The 22024-nt window shown below is 43.9% G+C and overlaps 2 protein-coding genes across 6 annotated transcripts; both read left to right on the plus strand.

Moving 5' to 3' along the window:
- Positions 1-1079: 1079 nt before the first annotated feature.
- Positions 1080-6340, plus strand: LOC107309791 (probable 2-ketogluconate reductase). Of its 4 annotated transcripts, none has more exons than XM_015854878.2 (7): positions 1081-1297; positions 1678-1749; positions 2250-2634; positions 3742-3913; positions 4861-5039; positions 5600-5696; positions 6033-6340. In XM_015854878.2, exons 3-7 carry the CDS (start codon positions 2253-2255, stop codon positions 6184-6186), a joined length of 984 nt encoding a protein of 327 aa, XP_015710364.1. In that variant the 5' UTR covers positions 1081-1297; positions 1678-1749; positions 2250-2252; the 3' UTR covers positions 6187-6340. The 4 variants fall into 4 exon arrangements, with proteins under 4 accessions (XP_015710366.1, XP_015710364.1, XP_015710362.1 ...); XM_015854879.2 differs by lacking the exon at positions 1081-1297 and adding an exon at positions 1306-1370; XM_015854880.2 differs by lacking the exon at positions 1678-1749 and having other exon boundaries at positions 1080-1233.
- Positions 6341-9064: 2724 nt separating this feature from the next.
- On the plus strand, positions 9065-16327 carry RBFA (ribosome binding factor A). Of its 2 annotated transcripts, none has more exons than XM_015854881.2 (7): positions 9065-9300; positions 9697-9739; positions 10335-10511; positions 12666-12778; positions 13864-13948; positions 14677-14744; positions 15616-16327. In XM_015854881.2, exons 1-7 carry the CDS (start codon positions 9185-9187, stop codon positions 15974-15976), a joined length of 963 nt encoding a protein of 320 aa, XP_015710367.1. In that variant the 5' UTR covers positions 9065-9184; the 3' UTR covers positions 15977-16327. The 2 variants fall into 2 exon arrangements, with proteins under 2 accessions (XP_015710367.1, XP_015710368.1); XM_015854882.2 differs by having other exon boundaries at positions 9227-9333.
- Positions 16328-22024: the final 5697 nt, after the last annotated feature.

Genomic DNA, 22024 nt, shown 5'->3' on the forward strand with positions numbered 1-22024 from the left:
TATGATCAGCGTGATTATTCATTAGTAAAATGTGTAGCAAAACTGCCCATAAGTGCAGCCTGGATTTTGTCTGTAGTCTTATAAGTCTTTATAAATCTTTAAAGAGTCATTTCCACCTCCTGTTTCTTACAGCAGGTTGTCACTTGTGCTTGCCAGTAGTCAATTCCTTCCACCAGCTTTGAGTACAAAGGCTGCTCTGAAAGTAATGCCTTCTATTTTGTTATGTTGGCCCACCATGTCAGAGGCAGATGTTGTTGGTATTATCTTGACAAATTTAAGCCTGTCCTTCCATAACTATTGACCTTTGAAAGGTTTTAGTTTGTCGGAATTTTGACCTTCTACACTAAAATCTGGTAGAAAATCAGTTGCTAGAGAGTCTCTCCTCTTCTACTTCACAGTGACCCTTTAATCTCAGACATTGTTACATAAGCAGCAAGTTAAAAGATCACCCATTATGTCTTACCAGCAAACTTACAAGAGGTTGATGTGAAACATGGAATGCGTGAGCGTTGTTTATTGCATTCTTTTAAATAAAGGTCAAATAAGCTGAACTTACACTAGGAATCCAGTTAATGGGCTTGAACTCTAGCTAGCTAGTTCATGAATTGTTGGTTTAAAGTCTAACCATGTGAATCTGAAATTCGTGCCAGTAAATGCTACTCAAAAGTCATCAGCAGGATTAAAATATATATATATATATGGTTATGTATATTTTTGTATTACAACAGTCTATTGCACTTCATTTTTTCTTATTTTAGCGAGGATCTCACGTTGAACTTGATTTCCTGAATGTTCAGTGTATCAAAATGTGTTTGGTAGAACTTCAGGAGATATAATTGCATTTAATTGTACAACTGCAAAGTGTTGCAGTGCTTGGGACAGGTACAGTAGCGCTGGTTATTTCTCAGCTTGGAAGGAAAAGAGATCCGCGGGTTCAGGCAGGGTTTTCTGAATTGAGTTGCTCCTACTATACAGCTCAGATCCCTCTTTGAGTGTTTTGCTCACCATCTACGCAGCAAGAGGACAAAGTACAATCCCCACGCCGCGAAGAGGTGAGCGGCGGCACCTGTACAGGGAACAGCTCCTCCTCTCTGTCCTCTTTCTCCTGCTCCTCCTCCTTCACTTCTGGACCCTCCGCAGCCCGGAGTGCCGGCCCACCTTCCGGCACTGCTGACGAGCACCGCGGAGCTGAGCAGGGGAGGGGGGCTGTCTCTATCAGCTCGTGTGTCTGCGGTGAGAGCTTGGCGGCGCTCTCGGGGTATTCTGGAGGGCAGGGCGGAGACCGGCTGTTTTCCAGGTGCGCTCCCATCTCCAGTCCCGTCCACAAAAGCCTCCTGAGAGGACTTTTTGCATGTCTCGGTCCACCCTAGGTCTGCAGAACCCGTGCTTCAGTGGCTGGGATATGGTGGAGGAGGGGAGGGGACGGGACGGGACGGTGTGGGGAAGGCGTATGCTTGTTTCAAGTAGCCAGTGCTACAGAGTGGTACTTGCTTTCCAGAAGCTCTGGGGTGGATATTACTGCTTGTTCTTAGCCAGCAAAGCAGTCTTGCCAGCTGATATTGGAGGCATCTCACACTTTTCTGTAACTGATGCCAGGACTGTGCTTATGAAGCAGCTGAGAGGCAGCATGCTACCTTGTCTTACTCACTAACAACACATAGGCTTGTTTGTTTCCAGATTCAACTGAGTGCAGCCATGTCCGGATACCAAAGGAGACGGGGAAAAAAAGAGTAACCTTACGTTGAAAAAGTAAATTTACAACTCCAAAGTCCATAGCTGACAAATTATTTTATTGAACAAGACCTTTCCTGAGATCATAGAATGAGATAATTGCATTTATGCTTATTGATGCATATGGCTGTGCAGATGGTGATCAAAGGCAGAACTTGGGGACTAAAAGACAGTCTTAGACTCGTGTGGCCACATGCTGAAATTATGAAGACTTTGGCCTCTAACAGGCTAAACATTGAACAGGAGTAACATCTCGTTGTTCTTTTGGTTGACTGTTAGCATAGTTGGTATGCTAGAAATGATAATATATTCTTATTATCAAGACAATATAAAAATTGAACATCCTTCTGAGTACTGGGGCCAGAACACACATGTTCCACTCACAAGAGCAAATATATTTGACCACATCTATCCTTAAGTGACAAAAGGGCATGTAATTGAGCCAATAAGTTCCTATTTTCAAAAAATTTACAATGGGTCACTTTAGATGTCATTTTGTTTTCTCATTACTTTTGTAGGACATGGAGGGTCAGGAACTGCCCTGTGTGCTAATTGACTGTATTGGAGGGAAGCATGGAGTATATGAAGACCATGCTGAATTTCTAAAGGAACGTTTTTGTCTCATCACCATGAAAGAATATCTTGAGAACAAGAACTTTCTTGGCAAAAAGATCAGAGCTATTTATATGTGGTATCACAGACCAGTTATTAATGAAGAGCTGCTGCAGAGCCTGCCTAACCTGAAGATAGTTGCAAGCTCTGGAGTGGGAATAGATCACTTGGATCTGAATCTCCTCTCTAGCTATGGTGTGAAGGTGTCCAACACTCCATTTATTGTTTCCACTGACACTGCAGACTTGGGGATGGCTTTGATGCTGGCATCTTCCAGGAGGCTTGTGGAAGGTAACAACTGAAATGCTTTCTGACTTTTTATAGAGAAGCTGACTCTTCAAAGCATGCAATTAGAAACAGTGTGCTGATGTAAAGGTAGGCTTAAAAGCAGAAGTACTGGAAGAAAAACAGATGAGGAAAAGGATAAATCTGTCACACTGGTAGTAACTTGTATGTAGTGCATTCGGTTTCCCAAAAGATATACCAGTAAGGAAGGTGTGCTGCTTTTTCCAGATAGTCCTAAATTCTTGAGGGTTCTTCTTCAGCTTGTAGCCACTCACTCATTGTACTTGTCCACTGCAATCTTGCTTTTCAAGTTCTAGTAAAAAGAGATGTTTGCAAGGAGCCCTAGTGCCTGTCTTTGCCTCGCTAACATAGATTTGAGTCATTTTGAACAAACTGTTAAGAATTTTTTCATCGACGGTTAAGAATTCTGTCCATTCTTTCTGTGTTTCTGTTCTCTGCCAGTTGTGGTATATCTGCAAGTTGGCAGGGAAACATAGAATCATAGAATTACCCAGGTTGGAAAAGACTTTGAAGATCATCAAGTCCAACTGCAGCCTAACCAGTACCCTAACTCTAAAAACCCTGCACTAAATCTTAACCCTGAGTACCACATCCAAACGGCTCTTAAACACAACTAGGGATGGCGATTCAACCACCTCCCTGGACATACTTTGGCCTTACTGAAAGTCTTGATGATGCTACAAACTTACCTGTATTACATCCGACGCACTGTTCAGCAAATACAGCACAGGTGATATCACTGTCAGTTACATTAGTCCTGTTGATGAATCACCACGAGTAGGAAGCTGTGTTGCAGAGTTGCATTTTAATGGGGCAATAATTTATTTGTACTGCAGACCAAAAAGACGATGGGCAGCTCTAGCGAGGCTGCTTTTTGCCCTTGTCTTGTCTTCCAAAGAGGGTCTGCTTATGTGCTAAGAAAGAAATCAGTGTAAGAAATTGCATTGCTAGTGCATCACTACTCAGGTCTTGTCCAGAAATATAACAGCACATTACTGTTTGTCTGCTTCTGTGTTCTGTGACAGAAAGTAACCAGATGCCAGAAATTGTTTAATTCTTCACATGACTTTTTTCTTTTTCTTTTTTCCCAAGGCCATCAAATGGCTATATCCCCTGATACTGAATATTTCCCTGCCAACTGGCTGGGTGCTGAGGTTTCTGGAGCTACTCTAGGCATCATTGGAATGGGCACCATTGGCTACAAAGTGGCTGAGAGAGCCAAAGCCTTTGAAATGAAAATTTTATACCACAACAGGAAACAGAGGTAAAACTGGTCACAACTCCAAAGAAAGTCTGTTTTGCCATTGCAGCCCCTTCATGACTATCTCTAAGTGGCAAAATATGTGCACTGGCTTCAGAGTGGTCATCAGTTTCATGCCTTGTATGAAAACAAAGCCAGAAAGGAACAGAACATGAACTCCCTATAATGTTGGTGACATCACAATAGATTGTGGAATGGAGAAAACAGTCCAGAGTGATGTTACTGCTGTGACTTACAGTGGGAATGCAGATATAAACACCTCCTTCTTTTAGAACTAGCTGGTCATAATGGGAGCCAGTCTTGGCAGCCCTTCTGACTGCCTTCAGAAAGAAGCGCAGGTATTGTTCTGTGTATCTGCCTCTCAGGGACCCATTCCACATGCTGTGTTTCCTTTACATCTGTGGGAAGGCAGTGTGAGCAGCGCAGTGCACATCCCACACTGTCCTGATGTGGATGAACATGCCAGCAGATCTTACAGTGTATGCTTCTAGTGAGACAGTACTGATTCACAGAGCAGGCAGGCGTCTGTTGGCATCTATTTCTGAGGATTTATCCTCTGCTCTGGCTCATCTGCTTCCTCAACAATTTTTGGTTGAGTTACTATTCACAAGGAAGGGAATTTATGTCAAACATCAGTTTTGCATTTGGGTTGGAAAAGAATCTCCATAACATCCAAAGCTGGGACATAGATGCATTTATCTTATTATTTACTCAGTGCGTTTATATGCATTTCTTTCTTGCCATGGGTGTAGTAGTGCACATTTTTGCATAGTACGGCCGATATTATGATAAACATGGATTATCATTTCTCTTAATTTAGTTTCAATCATATAATTAACCTCTCACTAGAGAGAAAAAAAGAAGAAAAAAAAGGTCCTGTTTCTAACTATGATTTAAACTTTTTCTGCAAACTCCTGGTTACTACTAGAGTTCTTTCCTCCCCTCCCCAGAAACAAGGAAGAAGAACATGCTGTTGGAGCTACCTACTGTAAGAAGATAGATGACTTGCTCCAGCAGGCAGATTTTGTGATGCTGGCTGTGAACCTAACACCTCAGACACACAAACTGATTGGGAAGAGGGAGCTACAGCTGATGAAACCCACAGCCATTCTCATTAATATCAGCAGAGGTAAGGTGCAAGATAAATAAAACTACATTATGGTTCACTGGCAGTTATTAATCTCATTTTTATTTATTTCATATGAATAGTTCTGGGAAACACAACCCTAATAAAGCATCATTTACTCTGAAATGTTCAGTTAAACATTACAAGATTATTTAGCCCATGGGTCATATCTCAGTTGAATATTCAAGCATTTCCATAACAAGCAGGTATGTCCTAAAATGCTTGGAGAGAGAGAAGTTTGCATTCATACACTGTCTTACTTTTGTTTTTTGTTTGCTATTGAATGTGGTGTTCTCAATAACATGTAGCCACTCTGAAGACAGGCACTGCGCTTTGCTTTATGCTATTACATAGTGTTTTAAAATTCCTGACTGTCCAACTCTGATGCATACACCCAAGCTTCCTCTTCCTGGTGCACCACCCTCTGCTGCTGCTTCTGCTTTCTCAGTATTACTAGCCCTACAATTTGCCTAATCACTGTGCCATGAAAGATGATGGGGAATTATGTGGCAATATGAAAACAAGAGGTTTGTTTTGTCATTTTTTTTTCTTCTGTCATCCAGGTCTGGTTGTAGATCAGGATGCTTTGGTGGAGGCCCTTCAAAACAAAGTTATTAAGGCAGCTGCTCTGGATGTGACATATCCTGAACCTTTGCCAAGGTTGGATATATATTTAAGTCAAAAAGAAGCGTATGTGTGCTGCAAAATAAGAAAAAGTTTGTGAGCGTGTCAGAAACTATGTAATTTTGTTACTAGTCCTACTGAAATGATGTCCCCAATCCCTCTGCAGCAGCAACACAAAATCCATGCTGAATCATTTGGAGAATTTGTTGCATAAAAAGCTGCAAGCCAGGCTTGAGTTTGAAGTCTTGAGTGTGCTTGGGTGATATGATTATTTTTTGTGTTTTTAATCATTAATTTAAACATTTCCTTCAGGTGCTGAAGAAACATGGTCTGTGAGTAACTCTCACCTCAGTATTTCTTCTCTGTCCCCAGGGATCACCCTTTGTTAAAACTGAAGAATGTTATTATAACTCCTCACATTGGAAGTGCCACCATGAAGACGCGCCACCTTATGAAGGAAAACATGACTGAAAGCATACAAGCAGGTCTTGCAGGGCTTCCCATCCCTAATGAAGTACTACTGTGAAGTGACTTGCAGTTCATGTTAATGTCATTAGCGGTTAACCCAGAGTGAGGAAACATTAAGTTGATAACATTTCCCTGTAATTCACAAAGGCATGTAATAAAGATAAGATGTAGAAGCATAACTTTAATTAAATGTTTCTAATTTCTGGTTTAAATAGTTTTCATTTAAATACAAAACCTGCTTCTGTGTGGAAAAAACGCCATATTTTGCCAGTAACTTAAAATTTGACAGACCAGAGTCTTAAACTGGTGCAGTTTAAGTTGCTAGCATCCTCTTAAACCACACACCAGCACGATGCTGAAGGACATTTACATCCTGGCATTTAAACAGCTCTTCTTCCAAGCTCAGGATCAGTGCATCCCTGTGACTAAGAAATCGGGAAAAGGTGCCAGGAGACCTGCATGAATGAGCAAGGAGCTCATGTGCAAGCTCCGCGGAAAGAAGAAAGTACATGTTATGTGGAAAAAGGGTCTGACCACTTGGGAAGAATATAAGAGTGTAGACTGCAGAGATGCAATGAGGAAGGCTAAGGCCCACCTGGAGTCGAATCTAGCTAAGGAGATAAAGGATAATAAAAAAGGCTTTTTAAAGCACATTAACAGCAAAAGGAAGGCTAGGGAGAATGTGGGCCCCATACTAAGTGAGGGGGGCGTTCTGGTTACAGGGGATGCTGAGAAGGCGGAAATACTGAACGCCTTCTTTGCTTCTGTCTTTAGTGAAAGGGCTTTCCCTCAGGAATCCCAGACTCTGGAGGTTGATGAGAGAGTCCGGGGAATGGGAGATTTCCCTTTAGTCAGGGAAGAGGTGGTCCGTGAGTGCCTAGGAAACATTAAGGTCCATAAATCCATGGGACCTGATGGGCTGAGAAAGCTGGCAGAGGTCATTGCTGAGCCGCTCTCTGTAATCTATCAGAGATCTTGGAGAACTGGGGAGGTGCCTGAAGACTGGAGGATAGCCAATGTCACTCTGGTCTTCAGAAAGGGCAAGAAGGAAGACCCAGGTTATTACAGGCCAGTCAGCCTCATCTCTGTCCCAGGGAAGGTGATGGAACAGCTTGTGCTGGATGCCATCTCCAGACAACTGGGAGATAAGGAGGTTATCAGGAGTACTCAGCACGGATTCACCAAGTGGAGGTGATGCTCGACCAACCTGGTGGCCTTCTATGAAGATGTCACTAGCTGGGTGGACAGGGGGAGGGTGGTAGATGTAGTCTACCTTGATTTCAGTAAGGCTTTTGATACTGTCCCCCATGACATCCTTATAACAAAGCTGAGGAAGTATGGGATAGATGAGTGGACGGTGAAGTGGGTTGAGAATTGGCTGACTGGCAGAGTGCAGAGGGTTGTCTTTGGCACTGCGGTGTCTGGCTGGAGGCCTGAAACTAGCAGCGTCCCCCAGGGGTCTGTGCTGGGACCGGTCTTGTTCAACACCTTCGTCAACGACCTTGATGAGGGGACAGTGACCACCCTCAGCAAGTTTGCTGATGATACGAAATTGGGAGGATTGGCTGACACGCCTGAAGGCTGTGCTGCCATTCAGCGAGACTTGGACAGGCTGGAGAGCTGGGCAGTAAGAAACCGGATGAGGTTTAACAAAAGCAAGTGTAGAGTCTTGCACCTAGGGAGGAAGAATTGCATGCACCAGTACAGGTTGGGGGATGACCTGCTGGAGAGGAGCTCTGCAGAGGGGGACCTGGGCGTCCTGGTGGATGACAGATTGACCATGAGCCAGCAGTGTGCCCTTGTGGCCAAAAATGCCAATGGCATACTGGGGTGTATTAAAAAGAGCATGGCCAGCAGGTCAAGGAAGGTGATCCTCCCCCTCTATTCAGCCCTGGTGAGGCCTCATCTGGAGTTCTGTGTCCAGTTCTGGGCTCCCCAGTACAAAAAAGACAAGGATCTCTTGAAAAGAGTCCAGTGGAGAGCCACAAAAATGGTGAAGGGCCTGGAGCATCTCCCCTATGAGGAAAGACTTAGGGAACTGGGCCTGTTTAGCCTTGAGAAAAGAAGACAGAGAGGGGATTTGATCCAGGTTTATAAATACCTGAGGTGTGGGAGCCATAGTGGTGAGGCTGGTCTCTTTTCAGTAGTGTGTGGGGATAGGACTAGGGGTAATGGGATGAAAGTACAGCATAGGAAGTTCCACACGAATGTGTGCAAGAACTTCTTTACAGTGAGGGTGACAGAGCACTTGAACAGGCTGCCCAGGGAGGTGGTGGAGTCTCCTTCTCTGGAGATATTCAAGACCCGCCTGGACGCCTACCTGTGTGACGTGGTGTAGGGAGCCTGCTTTGGCAGGGGAATTGGAGTTGATGATCTCTAGAGGTCCCTTCCAACCCCTACAATTCTGTGATTCTGTGAAATTTAAGACATTTCCCAGTCCCAAATTGCATTGTGGTGCTACTGAAGGCCTACACTGTGCAACAACCTGAAGGCCTTTCTGGAACAGCCCTTAGAATGAGATGTAGTGACTTTACTCGCTCTTCTCAGATAACATGGTTACCCAAGAGAATGGCCTGCATTGGCTTGCTGTGTGCTGCATGCACTAGGGCTGTGAGTCTGCCTCACCCCAGAGCGGTACCTCCATGCTGCTGGAACCAGCCTGGGAGTTAGAATACCTCGTTGTCACCATTTGCTGCGGTGGCTTTCTATGCTTCCATAGCATTACGCGATGCCCCGGGGTAGAACAAAGAGGAGTCTGGTAACATAAACGCCCTGAGGGAGAGGTGGAAAGAAGCAGCTGTGTCTCCTTCAGGCCACCTGCAGGCTGTTAAGCAGAGGAAGCGTACAAGACGCACGGGAGATATCAGTATTGCCATTCCCGGTGAAGCCGCGTACGGAGAGCCAACAGCTCCCCCACCCGTCGCGGTACCGACAGCGGCAGGCAGCTTCTCTGGCATTGCCGGCCGGGGCCGCCGCGCCGCAAGGGGGAGCCAGGGGCGCAGGCCGAGCCACCGCCGGTGGCTCCACGGGTCGCTGGGCCGCAGCTGTCCGGGAGCATGTGGGGGGCTCGCATGGCGGCGAATGCGGCTCCGCTGTGCTGCCGTGCGCTGCGCAGCTCCGCTGTCCTGGGCGGTTCCAGGAACCTGCTAAAGAAGATGCTCCACAAAAAGAAGTACGTGCTGTGGCGGCTGGTGCGGTGAGACAGGTCTGAGGTGGGAGGGCTTGCTCCGCGCGTTGCTCCCGGCTTGGGTGGGCTGCGACTGTGGGACTGTGGTAAAGGTGCTTCAGTGTTTTTGAGCCGTGCGGGAACGTTCGTGTTTTTATGCTCTTCCTCCACCCCTCCCCGCCTCTCCGGTAAACTCCTCCAGCGGATGGGATGTACTGTTGTCTGCATGTCACCCCAGTGCATAAGTACTGTGTGGGGCGCTGCGAGCTGGTGGGTATAGAACCAGCTGGTAGGGGTTCTGTTGGTGTGTTTGCGAGTGGGTGGCATTCTAATGTCATGGGGAACCTATCGGTTCTAATGTACTGGAACGGAACGCTGTATGCCGTCCTTTTTTTCCAACAGGAAGAAGTTTTGGTATGACAGCCCTACACTGGGATCTAAGATGGTAAGGAAATACTTAAAGTGCTACATTTTTCTGTGCTAGGAGGAACACACTTCTACTTTTTCACTACTTCTGCTACACTTCACACTTCTACTATTACGCATAACTTTGGAAAAAGTGTTTATCAGTAGAGAAAGAGCAGAATGTAATGAGTGAACACTAGCATTCCAGCTGTAAAAGAGAAGCTGTTTCTCTCATCTGTTGACCATTTCCTTTGTTGTGCCATTCTTTTCTCTGCACCAGTGCTTTCCTGCATGCCCTTCAGCCTGTATCAAACAACTGATTCAGGTTAAAATTACTTTATATGTGCTCTAGTTTTAATCCAGATCATATCTCAGCAAGGCTAGAATTCATATTATCTGTGCCTAGCACAAAGCCAGAAAAGAGAGTTCAGCAGGAAGGTATCAGTTTCCTGTGTAAATGGCACGTTGCTTTGTGGCAGCAGAGACAGCCATGAAACAGCGACCAACAGGAAAAAGTTACTTTTAGATCAAGTGCAGCGTTCTGTTCTGCTCTCGTAAGAGGAGTGGGAATGTGTAGAATAGATGTTCTGTGGTTTGTACTGACTGTTTTGTTGTTTCTTTTTTCTTTTTTAAAGATGTATGAGCCAACCAAGCTGGCCACTACAAAGCAAGCTGACCAGACAAAAACTAGAAGAGAAGATACCATACGCTGCAGAGTCTTGAATGGTCTCATTCATAAAGCTGTGACAGAGATGATCAGTAGCTGTGAAATTAATAAAGAGCTTTATGATCTCAAGCTGGAAATCTGCAAGGCAAGTGAAAAAGCTACAGCTTTTCTTGAGGTGTTGTGATTAGAATTTGAGGCTGGTAAAAAGGTCTGTCAGAGGAAGTCCTGGGATGTTGTAATGTGTGCATCAGTTCTGCAACATTGCTGCCGATATGGCATGGCAGAGCAGGATGAGCCTTGGTTTACCTCGTGTGCTAGGAGAGCTTTGCTATTATTACACATAGTTTAGTAGGCCTTTGCCAATATAACAGTAATGCTGCTCAAGCCAGCTAAATAATGATGCTGTCGGTGTGATTTTTTTTTTCCTATCAGTTGTACATGTATTATCTGTATTGCTCCTTTTGAAGGGGAATCACAGAATCACAGAATCACAGAATTACCCGGGTTGGAAGGGACCTCAAGGATCATGTAGTTCCAACCCCCCTGCCTAGCAGGGCCACCAAACATACACATTTACTAGATCAGGTTGCCCAGGGCCCTGTCCAACCTGGTCTTGAACACCTCCAAGGACGGGGCATCCACAACCTCACTGGGCAGCCTGTTCCAGGACCTAACCACCCTTCTAGTAAAGAACTTTCCCCTAACATCCAACCTAAATCTTCCCTCCTTCAACTTAAAACCATTTCCCCTTGTCCTGCTACTATCAGCCCTTTCGAAGAGTTTACTCCCCTCCTGGGAGTAAGTTCCCTTCAGGTACTGAAAGGCTGCAATGAGGTCACCCCGCAACCTTCTCTTCTCCAGGCTGAACAAACCCAACTCCCTCAGCCTGTCCTCATAGGGGAGGTGCTCCAGCCCCCTGATCATCTTTGTGGCCCTCCTCTGGACCCTTTCCAAAATCTCATATCTTTTTTGTACTGAGGGCTCCACACCTGGACACAGTACTCCAGATGGGGCCTCACAAGAGCAGAGTAGAGAGGGACGATCACCTCCCTATCCCTGCTGACCACCCCTCTCCTGATGGAGCCCAGGATCCCATTTGCTTTCCGGGCTGCCAGAGCGCACTGCTGGCTCATGTTAAGTTTCTAATCTATCAGGACCCCTAGGTCTTTTTCTGCCGAGCTGCTCTCAAGGACAGCTCCTCCCAGCCTGTACAGGTGCCTGGGGTTCTTCCGGCCCAAGTGCAAAACCTTGCACTTTGCCGTGTTGAACCTCATTAGGTTCACCCGAGCCCAGCTTTCCAGCCTGTCAAGGTCCCTCTGAATGGCATCCGTTCCCTCCACCGTATCGACTGCACCACTCAGCTTGGTGTCATCAGCAAACTTGCTGAGGGTGCACTCCATTCCCTCATCGATGTCATTAATAAAGATGTTAAAGAGCACCGGTCCCAAGACAGACCCTTGAGGGACGCCGCTCGTTACCGGCCTCCACCTGGACATAGAGCCATTGACCACCACCCTCTGTCTGCAGCCTTTCAACCAATTGCTTATCCATCTAGTTGTCCATCCATCAAATCCACCTCCCTCCAATTTGGAGATGAGGATGTGATGGGGGACCATGTCAAAGGCCTTGCTCAGGTCCAGGTAAATGACATCGGTCGCCTTCCCTTCATCCACCAACGCCGTCACTCCATCATAGAAGGCCACAAGATTAGTTAAGCATGACCTTCCCCTGGTGAAGCCATGCTGGCTGTCTCGGATCACATGCTTGTTCTTTATGCGATCAAGCATGTTGTCCAGGAGGATCTTGTTAAGGGAAGCCTTTAGCTTTTTAGCTGTATAAACTTTTAGCACTATAAACTTGCTTTTAGTACTATAAACTTGTCTTTACCCGGAGTCTTTTTCTGTGTGCAGCTGTGCAAGAGCTAATACCTCACTGTGTCCCTTACCAGCTTCATTATGCTGGCAGAAGAGTTAGGTGCAATGTGAGCTTACGTTAAAAACAAAAACCCCCATGCATTAAGAAAATGGCACTGACAAGCAAGGTTTCAAAAAGAATTCAAATTTGTACCTAATTGTAGTTCCGTCATAATTCATATGTTAATTAATATTAAAACATAGCTCTGTCACAGCAGTATATATTTTTGTTTTTTAAGAGTAAGAATGGAAGAGGAGATTCTCTTTAAAAATTTAGGTATTTAGTTTGGATCACTGAATGTTTATTTGTAAATCAGAGACTTGGTTGTACGTGAAGTGTGTATGTGCATATATGAAATTTTAAAGAGACGTTTGTCTTTTTGCAGGTGTCCCTGGCATCAAACTTTTCAGCATGTCGCATATACTGGAATCCTGCTTCTACTACAGACAGTGATAATTATGTTGAAGGGGTACTGCGGAAAAGTGCTCCACGTATACGGTACTGCTATTTGATGAACAGTTAGGCTGCTCCATAAATTCTTTGCCATGTATTAGTAACATTCCATAAGTATTTCTAAATCTGACCTGTTGGGATGTTCTAGTATATTTTGAGACAAAGCATCTCCTGTGATAAGCCTCACAGGGATGGGCAGCTGTGTCAGACCAGATGTGAATTCTCCTCCTGAAGTGTAGCTAGCTTTACATGGTTTCTGTGCTTTCAAAGGTTTGGACTGGGCTAAACAGAAGAAAAGTACTTTATTGTACCCAGTGATGGTGGCCTTGACATACTGTTCATGATGGGCCAGAATATGATGCTGCACAAAAGGATTGGCATTTACAAGTGTCTCATTAGGTTCATTGGGCAAACCTGATCACTAGAGACACTTTGGACATCTTGAAGAGGTGACTGATCTTAAGGAAATTCTTCACAGTCCTGATAATAAAAAATAATTGTCAGGATGATGCTATATACTGTGATATGATTACACACTTTTTGTAGGGTCCAGTGAGTTTTCAGGATACCATGGAGACTTCCCTCTCCCTCTTTGCTTGGCTTACCCTCTGAAGTCCAACTTGTCTGTTGGAGGGTCAGAATTTCACTCCATGGGGAACATGTTGAAATATACTTGTAGGTCTGTTTCCTTTGACCCTGTTTCCTTAGGTTTTGTAATTCCAGGTCCAACACAATGCTCTTTTTCCACACTTTGAGAGGGAATGTTTCTGGCTGGAAAGGCGATGAGGGGAGCCTAGTCAGTCCATCCTGCAGATACCATGTAGGCATAGTTGTCTTGCCATGCTGTGTATCAAGTCAAAAGCAGAAAGACTCAGGTTAGCCTGTGCATATAGTATACAAAACTAATATTATTTCTATCCAGTGAGATCTGCAGCTTTTATGTGTTGTACAGTCAGAGTTGGGATTCTGCACCGATGTAAGTTAGTGCCTAACTAGAATGGATATTTTTCAGACTGTGAGTTTTGCAAACAAAATCCTTAAATTTGTAGTATTCATGGAATTAATGTATTTTATCTTTCCTCAAGGTGCTGTACTTTTATTCACATTGCTTGATATTGCGTTTTTGCCAGGTATCTTCTAATGAGTCAGCAAATTCTAGGAAATGTACCCCCAGTAGTGTTTGTAAAAGACAAAGAAGCTGCAGCTGTAAAAGAGGTAATTCTAATCCTTGGCTCAATGTACAAGTGCTGTGTTCAAGGCTGGATTGGAAGGATCCCCGGGCAACCTGATGTAGCAGATGGTAACTCTTCCTGCATCAGGGGGTTTGGAACCAGATGATCATTAAGATTCCTTCCAACTCAAGTCATTCTGTGATTGTTTCTGTGATAAAAGTAGAAATAAAAATATCAAATGAGATAAACTGTACTGAATGGGGAAAACTTTATAAGCACTAGACATACTAGATTTTTAGCATCTACTAGTTAGATGTTAAAAGAGAGCTAGGAAATTGCATTTAACTGACAAAATATCACAGAAAGCAAAAAAAAAAGTCCTAGTGTAGGAATGTTATGAAAAAGGATTTCAAAAGGTGATATAAAACCAAATAAAAATTCTCTGTCACACAATCCCTAACCAACTGTACAGGATGTATAAGGCTAATAAATAAAATTGTGGGAATAGCTATCCATGGCTCAGTTACAATACTTGGAATAAACATTCTAGGCAAGAAGAAAAGCAGTTCCTGGCATTTCTGTAAACTAAATTGAGCAGATGTGACTTAAACGCTTCTCACAAACCGTGAAGAATTATACTCTTAATGTATATTTCACAGTATTGAAAAGGCAGTTTTGAAATGTAGAAAATATATAGTATTTGAGATCTGTCTGTTAAGGTATGACCTAAATATATTGTTTACAATATGTTATTGTCTTATGTATTTACAGATTGAGGAATTATTGGCCATTGCTGATTTTGGACCTCAGGAAGAAGAAATACCTCAAAATGATTCCAGGTGGGCTTTTTGAATCAAAATAGTACAAATGTCTGTCTTTATCTATGTTAGCCAGCTTAAGTTGGAGATTATTGTATGTGACACGAGGTATATTTTAGATTTATAACTAAAATTGTTGTCTCAGAGCAACAAGGTATAAAAAGTAGAAAAAAAGATACTCTATGGAAACCTTTTCCAATTAGGAGCCCTTATATGAACAAACTTTCAGAGTAACCTGGGACAAAGAAACCAATAGTTATCCGTAAGTTAAATGTAGCATTTTAATTTGTGGTTTAAGCTTTCTTTGAAATGTTACAGCCATCTATTAAAGTGGGGGGAAAATGTTTCTTATTTTATATGCTCTGATTTACTTTCAGATTCAAGTGCAGACGTTTTTGTCTTTAGTTCTTGTGCACAGGTATCTTCCTGAAGTTTTGCAAATATAGAAATGGAAAGTCTATTTTTTTTCTATATAAGTGGACCTCTGTTAAGCTGTGGAAAATGACTGAACTGCCATTTGTAATGATGTAGTGTGTATGCTTTTAGAGGCAGCTAACCCATAATGTGATAGCAGAACATAGTCTTTAAAATCAGCTGTGTTTGATATCTATAATTAGGGCAACATATTAATAAGACTTGGGAAGCCAGTACTTATTCTGGTGTTAATATCTTTTGTGAGAGAAATAATTTTGGAACTTGGAATTAAAGACTTAGTATATTTGCACCACTTATATATAGCCAGTCCCCAGACACGTGGTCTGGTGATATCTCTTCTTCTGGTTTATGTATCACTTATTCATGTAGTTCTAATTAGTACTGCTCCTTAAGTAATGCACAGGGGAGGAAAAATGACAACTTTATTAAAATTTTATTTTATTTTACCTTTTCACAGTGAATCACCAGACACTCAGTCTTCAGATTCACCTGTCCGCTCTAATCTTTTTGGTGTTGATCATGAACTGCTGAATAAGCAGATAATGGAATACAAAAAACTGAAACTGTCAAGAATTACAGAAAGTGTTCCATGGACACAGAGCCAGGGGCAGCAGCTGTCTAAGATTCAAAAGAAAATGAAAAAGAAAAAAACAAAGAATATCCCTGATGATGACATTACACCACAGAAATACTTACTGGACAGATATGAAGCTGATTACTTCGATGATAACAATGAATCCATCTCAGACTATGAGCTGGACGATGAATTACAGGAGGTAAACGAATTAGAGGCAAATGGTGGCAAAACTCAAAGCTAGCCTACCATTAAACTGAAATGAGGTGGAAGAAGTTGCTCCCTTTAAAACTGAGAGTGCCAGTGGCACAAAAAAGACTGTCACAGCTACTGAAAGATTAGTTTGGTACCTCCTGTTTACCACTTCTTTTAGATTTGCAGGTCTGCCACACATGGTGTACTACTGCATGGTATATTGGAAAAATAAAAATACTGTTTGTAACAAACTGCTGAGAAGCTTTTAAGCAGCTGTAGTTGTAGGAATTTCAGCTAGAGAGCAGTATTCTAATAACAAAACATACACGGTGCAGCAGCATGAGCTAAATCTTTTTGCAGTTTTGTTATTTCCAATAAAATTGTTGTTTCTATCCTGAAATGTTTTTTCAAAAATAATCATGAAATGATGGTATCCATTATTCTAGGGTCAGGAAGGAGGAAGAAAATCAAATAACGATGGTAGTGTTGAAACAGGGTTTAGCATGTGAAGACCAGAGAAGGATGCTCTCTAGAGGACCTAATCTAATGGCTTGTTGACCTCATTCCACTGCTGTCATAGAAGGCACGTTTCATTCAGACTTGGTGATAAGGAAGATGAGTAATCTGAGCAACCAGATCTAGAGGAGATGAAAATCTTAAGATGATCAGGCAAGTCATGTGATGGGACAGACTGGAAGGAGGAAACAGTCCATGGGATATGAGCCTGTCCTTTCCAGAGTGGCCTAGACAGGGTTGAGCAGCGGGCCCAGGAGAGCCTTTTGAAGTACTAATGAACATGGGTTAGTGGACAATACTGGTAGTAGCTTGATGGTTGGACTAGATTATTTTAGAGGTCATTTCCAACAACGACTCTATCATTCTGTGTTTCTTGCAGTCACAATCCTCCAAAACACCCAAGCATGTTAGTTCATCACATCTCACATAGTTACTGCTCTGCTTTAAAGCTGCTGAACTGAGGCCAAGATGTAACGCTTTAGAAGTGTTATCTGAGGCTCACAGAACTGACCCTTTCTTTCAAAAATAAAAAAAAAAAAAAAACACAAAATAAAAAAATAAGGTAACTGTGGACAGGCAGTACTAAAAGCGATGAATTTGAAGAGACAAATTAAGAAGGCAATTAACATGCTTATTCTACTGCAATTTTCACTTTCATATGACCAGCCACTATAATCAGACTATAATTATGTAAAACACACCAGTGATCTTGGGAAATCATGCTGTGTTCAATTCTTTGGAATGGAAGGCTGTTCTGAAGGCAAAATACTGGTATACTTCTGCATAAGGTGAATACATGTATCAAAGCATTTCTTTCCATTAATTTATTCAAGATTCTCTACTTCAGCTATTATGTAACTTGGAAAAGCATGAAGGACAATAATCTGGGCATGCACTCCAGCTGCTCTCTCAGTGCAACTCCCCTTTCTTATCTTCCTAGCCTGTCCTTCATAAAGAGCCTGTATTGCTTCATTGCAACTCTCCAGTCAAGGGAGCCATCCCATGCTTTATAGCCACTTCATTTGCTCACATATAAGTGGTGGGGATAATCACACTTCAGCCCCTTTTAGATGATCATGTTATCCTTCCCTGTCTCATCACTCCACCCCCTTTGCTTGTCAAGTCTGGCTGTTGAACCCTCACAGGTCTTCTAGTTACTTTCTCCCTTCTCTATCATTACCAGTTAAAAGCCTTTCTTATGTGGTCAGCCATCCTGTTGCTGATAATGTCTGCTTACTGAGGTGGATTCTTTCTCTTACAGATGCTGATCTGCAAGAAGGGTCCCAGCGTCACAGAACTCAAAACCCTGTCATCAGTACCAGTTGTACAACCAGTTATTGACTTGTGTTACAACTGCTCTTCTCCTCACAAGCTTTCCTCTCACTGTCAGGTTGGAGGTCACTACCTAGGCCTCAGTGCCCTTGACTGAAGATGATCAGGGGGCTGGAGCACCTCCCCTATGAGGACAGGCTGAGGGAGTTGGGCTTGTTCAGCCTGGAGAAAAGAAGGTTGCGGGATGACCTCATTGCAGCCTTTCAATACCTGAAGGGAACTTACTCCCAGGAGGGGAGTAAACACTTTGAAAGGGCTGACAATAGCAGGACTAGGGGAAATGGCTTTAAGTGAAAAGAGGGAAGATTTAGGTTGGATGTTAGGGGGAAGTTCTTTACTAGGAGAGTGGTTAGGCCCTGGAACAGGCTGCCCAGTGAGGTTGTGGATGCCCCATCCTTGGAGGTGTTCAAGACCGGGTTGGATGGGGCCCTGGGCAACCTGATCTAGTAAATGTGTATGTTTGGTGGCCCTGCTAGGCAGAGGGGTTGGAACTACATGATCCTTGAGGTCCCTTCCAACCCGGGTCATTCTGTGATTCTGTGACTGCTGCCCACAGTGCCCTGCAGTCACTTCTGGTACTGTCCAGTTTTGATTCTGAGAAGGTCTCTCTTCTTCTACAAACATGATTTGCCCTCAGAGTAACACCAGAGGATATTAGTCAGAGTGTTGGACCAGCTTTGATTCTCATGCTGCAGTATCCCAGATCTGGGTTCACAGCAGATCTCAAACATTTCTAGTCAACAGCTCAGGTTTGACAGGTGGGTAGCATCTGGCTGTTGCAGCAAGGAGTCACCTACTGTTGATTTTCCATTTCTTCCAGGTAGTCTTGTCTGGTCTACTGTTAGGTGGACCAAATCCATTACTTGTAGGCATATTTGACTCCTCTTCAACTTTGAGGGCTGCAAACCTATTTTGTAAGTGTAAGCCTTTAGGTGGCACAGAAGCCTTCCTCTTGGTGTCAGCAATCACTAGTTTCCATCCTTCTACTAGAGAGGTTACGCTTGCCTTAACAATGGGTTCTTCCTCCTTCTCCCCTGTTAGCTGGGGTCTAAAGCTATTCAAGTTACTATGTCTCAGAGAAAATTCTGTTTCCCTTTCATCTTCTCATGCTGGAGAACCTGCTTGTTTCCTAGTGTAACTCCTCCATTTAGCAGCACTAGCTGCTTTATGATAGCACACCTCCTGTGAGATGGAGGGCCATCTCTCCTAGCATTAGTCACTCCTTGCAGCTTGAGACTTGCCCTCTTCAGCTTTACTTCATGAAAGCCTCCACTCTGGCAGTTAGATGTTTCATCACCTGCTGGAGAAGTGTAGTGTGTAAGTACTATGTCTGAGACTGTTCCAGTGCTTTAAATACAGTTGAGCACAGCTCCCCACCTTCTTCATAAATTGTCATAAAATTGCTGCATCTATTGCCTACTTTCATTAGCAGTGCTTTGGGCCTCTCCTGAGCACAATCTGCAAAGGTAGTAACCATCATTAATTAGAGGTGCCATCACCGAAACCTGGTGGGATGATTCCCACTACTGTTCAAAAGGGACAGGTGAGGAAGGAGGGGAGGAAGTATTACCCTTTATAGCAAGGAGGGAATACAGTATGAAAAGCTGTCCCTGAGGAGTGGCCATAAGCATGTCAAAAGCCTGTTGGTGAGGGTTAGAGAACAAGACAACAAAGGAAGCCTTGTGGCTGGCCTATTACAGGTAATCTGATCAGGTGGAGCCTGTTGATGAAGCCTTCTTCCTCTAGCTACAGGAGGTGTCATGATTGCAGGCTCTCATCCTGCTGGGGGACATCAACCAACCTGACACCTGCTTGAAAAGAAGCATGATAAGCTGTAGGCAATCCAGGATATGCCTGGAATATATAAAAAATAAGTTTCTGAGCTAGGTAATACGTGACCCCACCTGGGGGGGGATGCAATGCTGGACCTGTTGCTCACCAGCACCAGTGAACTGATTGATTGCATGTGGATTGGAGGCTACCTGGGCTGTAATGACCATGTAGTGGTGGAGTTCACACTGTTGAGGGATCCTGGACAGACAAAATCAGTATGTTAAATTTCAATAAAGCCAACTTCCAGCTCTTCAGAGAGTTAGTCAACAAAATCCCCTGGGAATCTGTCCTCAAGGACAAGGGAGCAGAGCAGAGCTGGCAAATCATAATAGAAAGAATCACTGTGGTTGGAAAAGAGCTCCAAAGTCCAACCATCCACCCACCACCAATATTTCCCACTAAATCATGTCCCTCACTACAACATCTAAATGTTTCATGAACACCTCCATGGATGGTGACTCCACCACCAACCTGGGTGGACTATTCCAGTGCCTGACCACTCTTTCAGAATAGTTTTTCCTAGTGTCTAATCTGAATTTCCCCTGGTGCAATTTGAGGTCATTCCCTCTAGTCCTATCTCTAGTTACATGGGAGAAGAGGCTGACCCCCACCTTGCCATTAACCTTCCTTTGGATAGTTTAGAGGTTGTACCCCACTGGTGAGCATCAAAGGCAGGCCAGTAACAACAGACAAGGAGGAGGCTGAGGTATTCAACAACTTTTTTGCCTCCATCTTCACTTGCAACTGTTCTACACTCAGCCCTTGGGCAGATGGTTTGGAAGATGAGAACTGGGGAAACAACGCCCACACATTGTAAGCAAAAAATAGGTTCATGACTGCCTGAGGAACCTGAATGTCCAAAAGTCCAGGGGTCTTGAAAAGATGAATTCCAATGTCCTGGGGGACATAGTCACCAAAGCACTCTCAGTGATATTTAAAAAGTCATGGCAGTCAGGTGCAGTCTCCGGTGACTGGCAAAAAAGGCAACGTTGCACCCATTTTTAAGAAGGGTAGAAAGGATAACCCAGGGAACTACTGACTGGTTTGCCTCACCTCTGCACCAGGGAAGATGGTGGAGCAGGTCCTCCTAAAAGCTATGCTAAGGCACATGGAAGAGAGGGAAGTGATATGGGATAACCAGCATGGCTTCACCAAGGGCAGGTCCTGCCTGACCAACCTTATCACTTTTTATGATGGTGTAACTGTGTCAGTGGACAAGGGAAGAGCCACTGATGTTATCTATCTGGACTTCAGTAAGGCCTTTGACATGGTCCCCCTTAACATCCTTTTCTCCAAATTGGAAAGATATGGGTTTGATGAGTGAACTACTCAATGGATGGGGAACTGCTTGTGAGATCATACCCAGACAGTGGTGGCCAACAGCAAAATGTCCAGATGGAGATCCTGATGGTAAGTGTTGTCTCTTGGGTTCAGTACTGGAATCAGTGCTCTTTAACACCTTATTCAGAGATATTGACAGTGGGATCAAGTGCACCCTCAACAAGCTGTGTGGTATGATTGACACGCCTGAGGGACTGGATGCCCTCCAGAGAGACGTAGAGAGGCTTAAGCAGCAGATCCAGGACCTCATGAGGTTCAGCAAATCCAAGTGCAAGGTCTTGCACCTGAGTCATAGAAATCCCCACTATCAATATAAGCTGGGGGACGAAAGGATTGAGCACAGCCCTGAAAAAAAGATCACTGGTGGATAGTAAGCTGGACATAAGCCATCAAAGTGCCTTTGCAGTCCACAAAGCCAACTGTATCCTGGGCTGCATCACAAGAAGCATAGTCAGAAGACTGAGAGAAGTGATCCTGCCACTCTACTCTGTGTTGGCAAGACCTCACCTGAAGTTCTGTGTCCATGTGTGGAGTCCTAAGTACAGGAGATATGGACCTAATAGAGCACATCCAGAGGAGAGGCACAAGAATTATCCAAGGGACAGAACACCTTCCTTATGAGCACAGGCTGAGAGCTGGGGCTGTTCAGCCTGGAGAAGAATAGGCTCTGTGGAGACTTGAGGGCAGCCTTTCAATATCCAGAGGAGGGGGGCTATAAGAAGTAAAGAGGAAGAATTTTTAGCAGGGTTTTTTGTGAAAGGACAATAGGAAATTGTTTCAAAATAAAGAGAAGAGATTTAGAATGGATAGAAGAAAGATGTCCATTACAGTAAGGGTAGAGAAGTATTGGAGTAGGTTGCCCAGAGAGGTAGTGGATACCCTGTCCCTGGAGACATGCAAGGTCAGGATGCATGGGACTCTGAGCAACCTGATCTGGCTGTGGACATCCCTGTTCATTGCAGGGTAGTCAGACTAGGTGATATTTAAGGGTCTGTCTCTTCCAGCTCAAAAGATTTTATAATTCTATGATAAAACTGAGATTTATAATAACTACTCAGCCAAAGTATGAATTTCT

This window comes from Coturnix japonica, chromosome 2, assembly GCF_001577835.2.
Source record: "Coturnix japonica isolate 7356 chromosome 2, Coturnix japonica 2.1, whole genome shotgun sequence".
Taxonomy (NCBI): domain Eukaryota; kingdom Metazoa; phylum Chordata; class Aves; order Galliformes; family Phasianidae; genus Coturnix; species Coturnix japonica.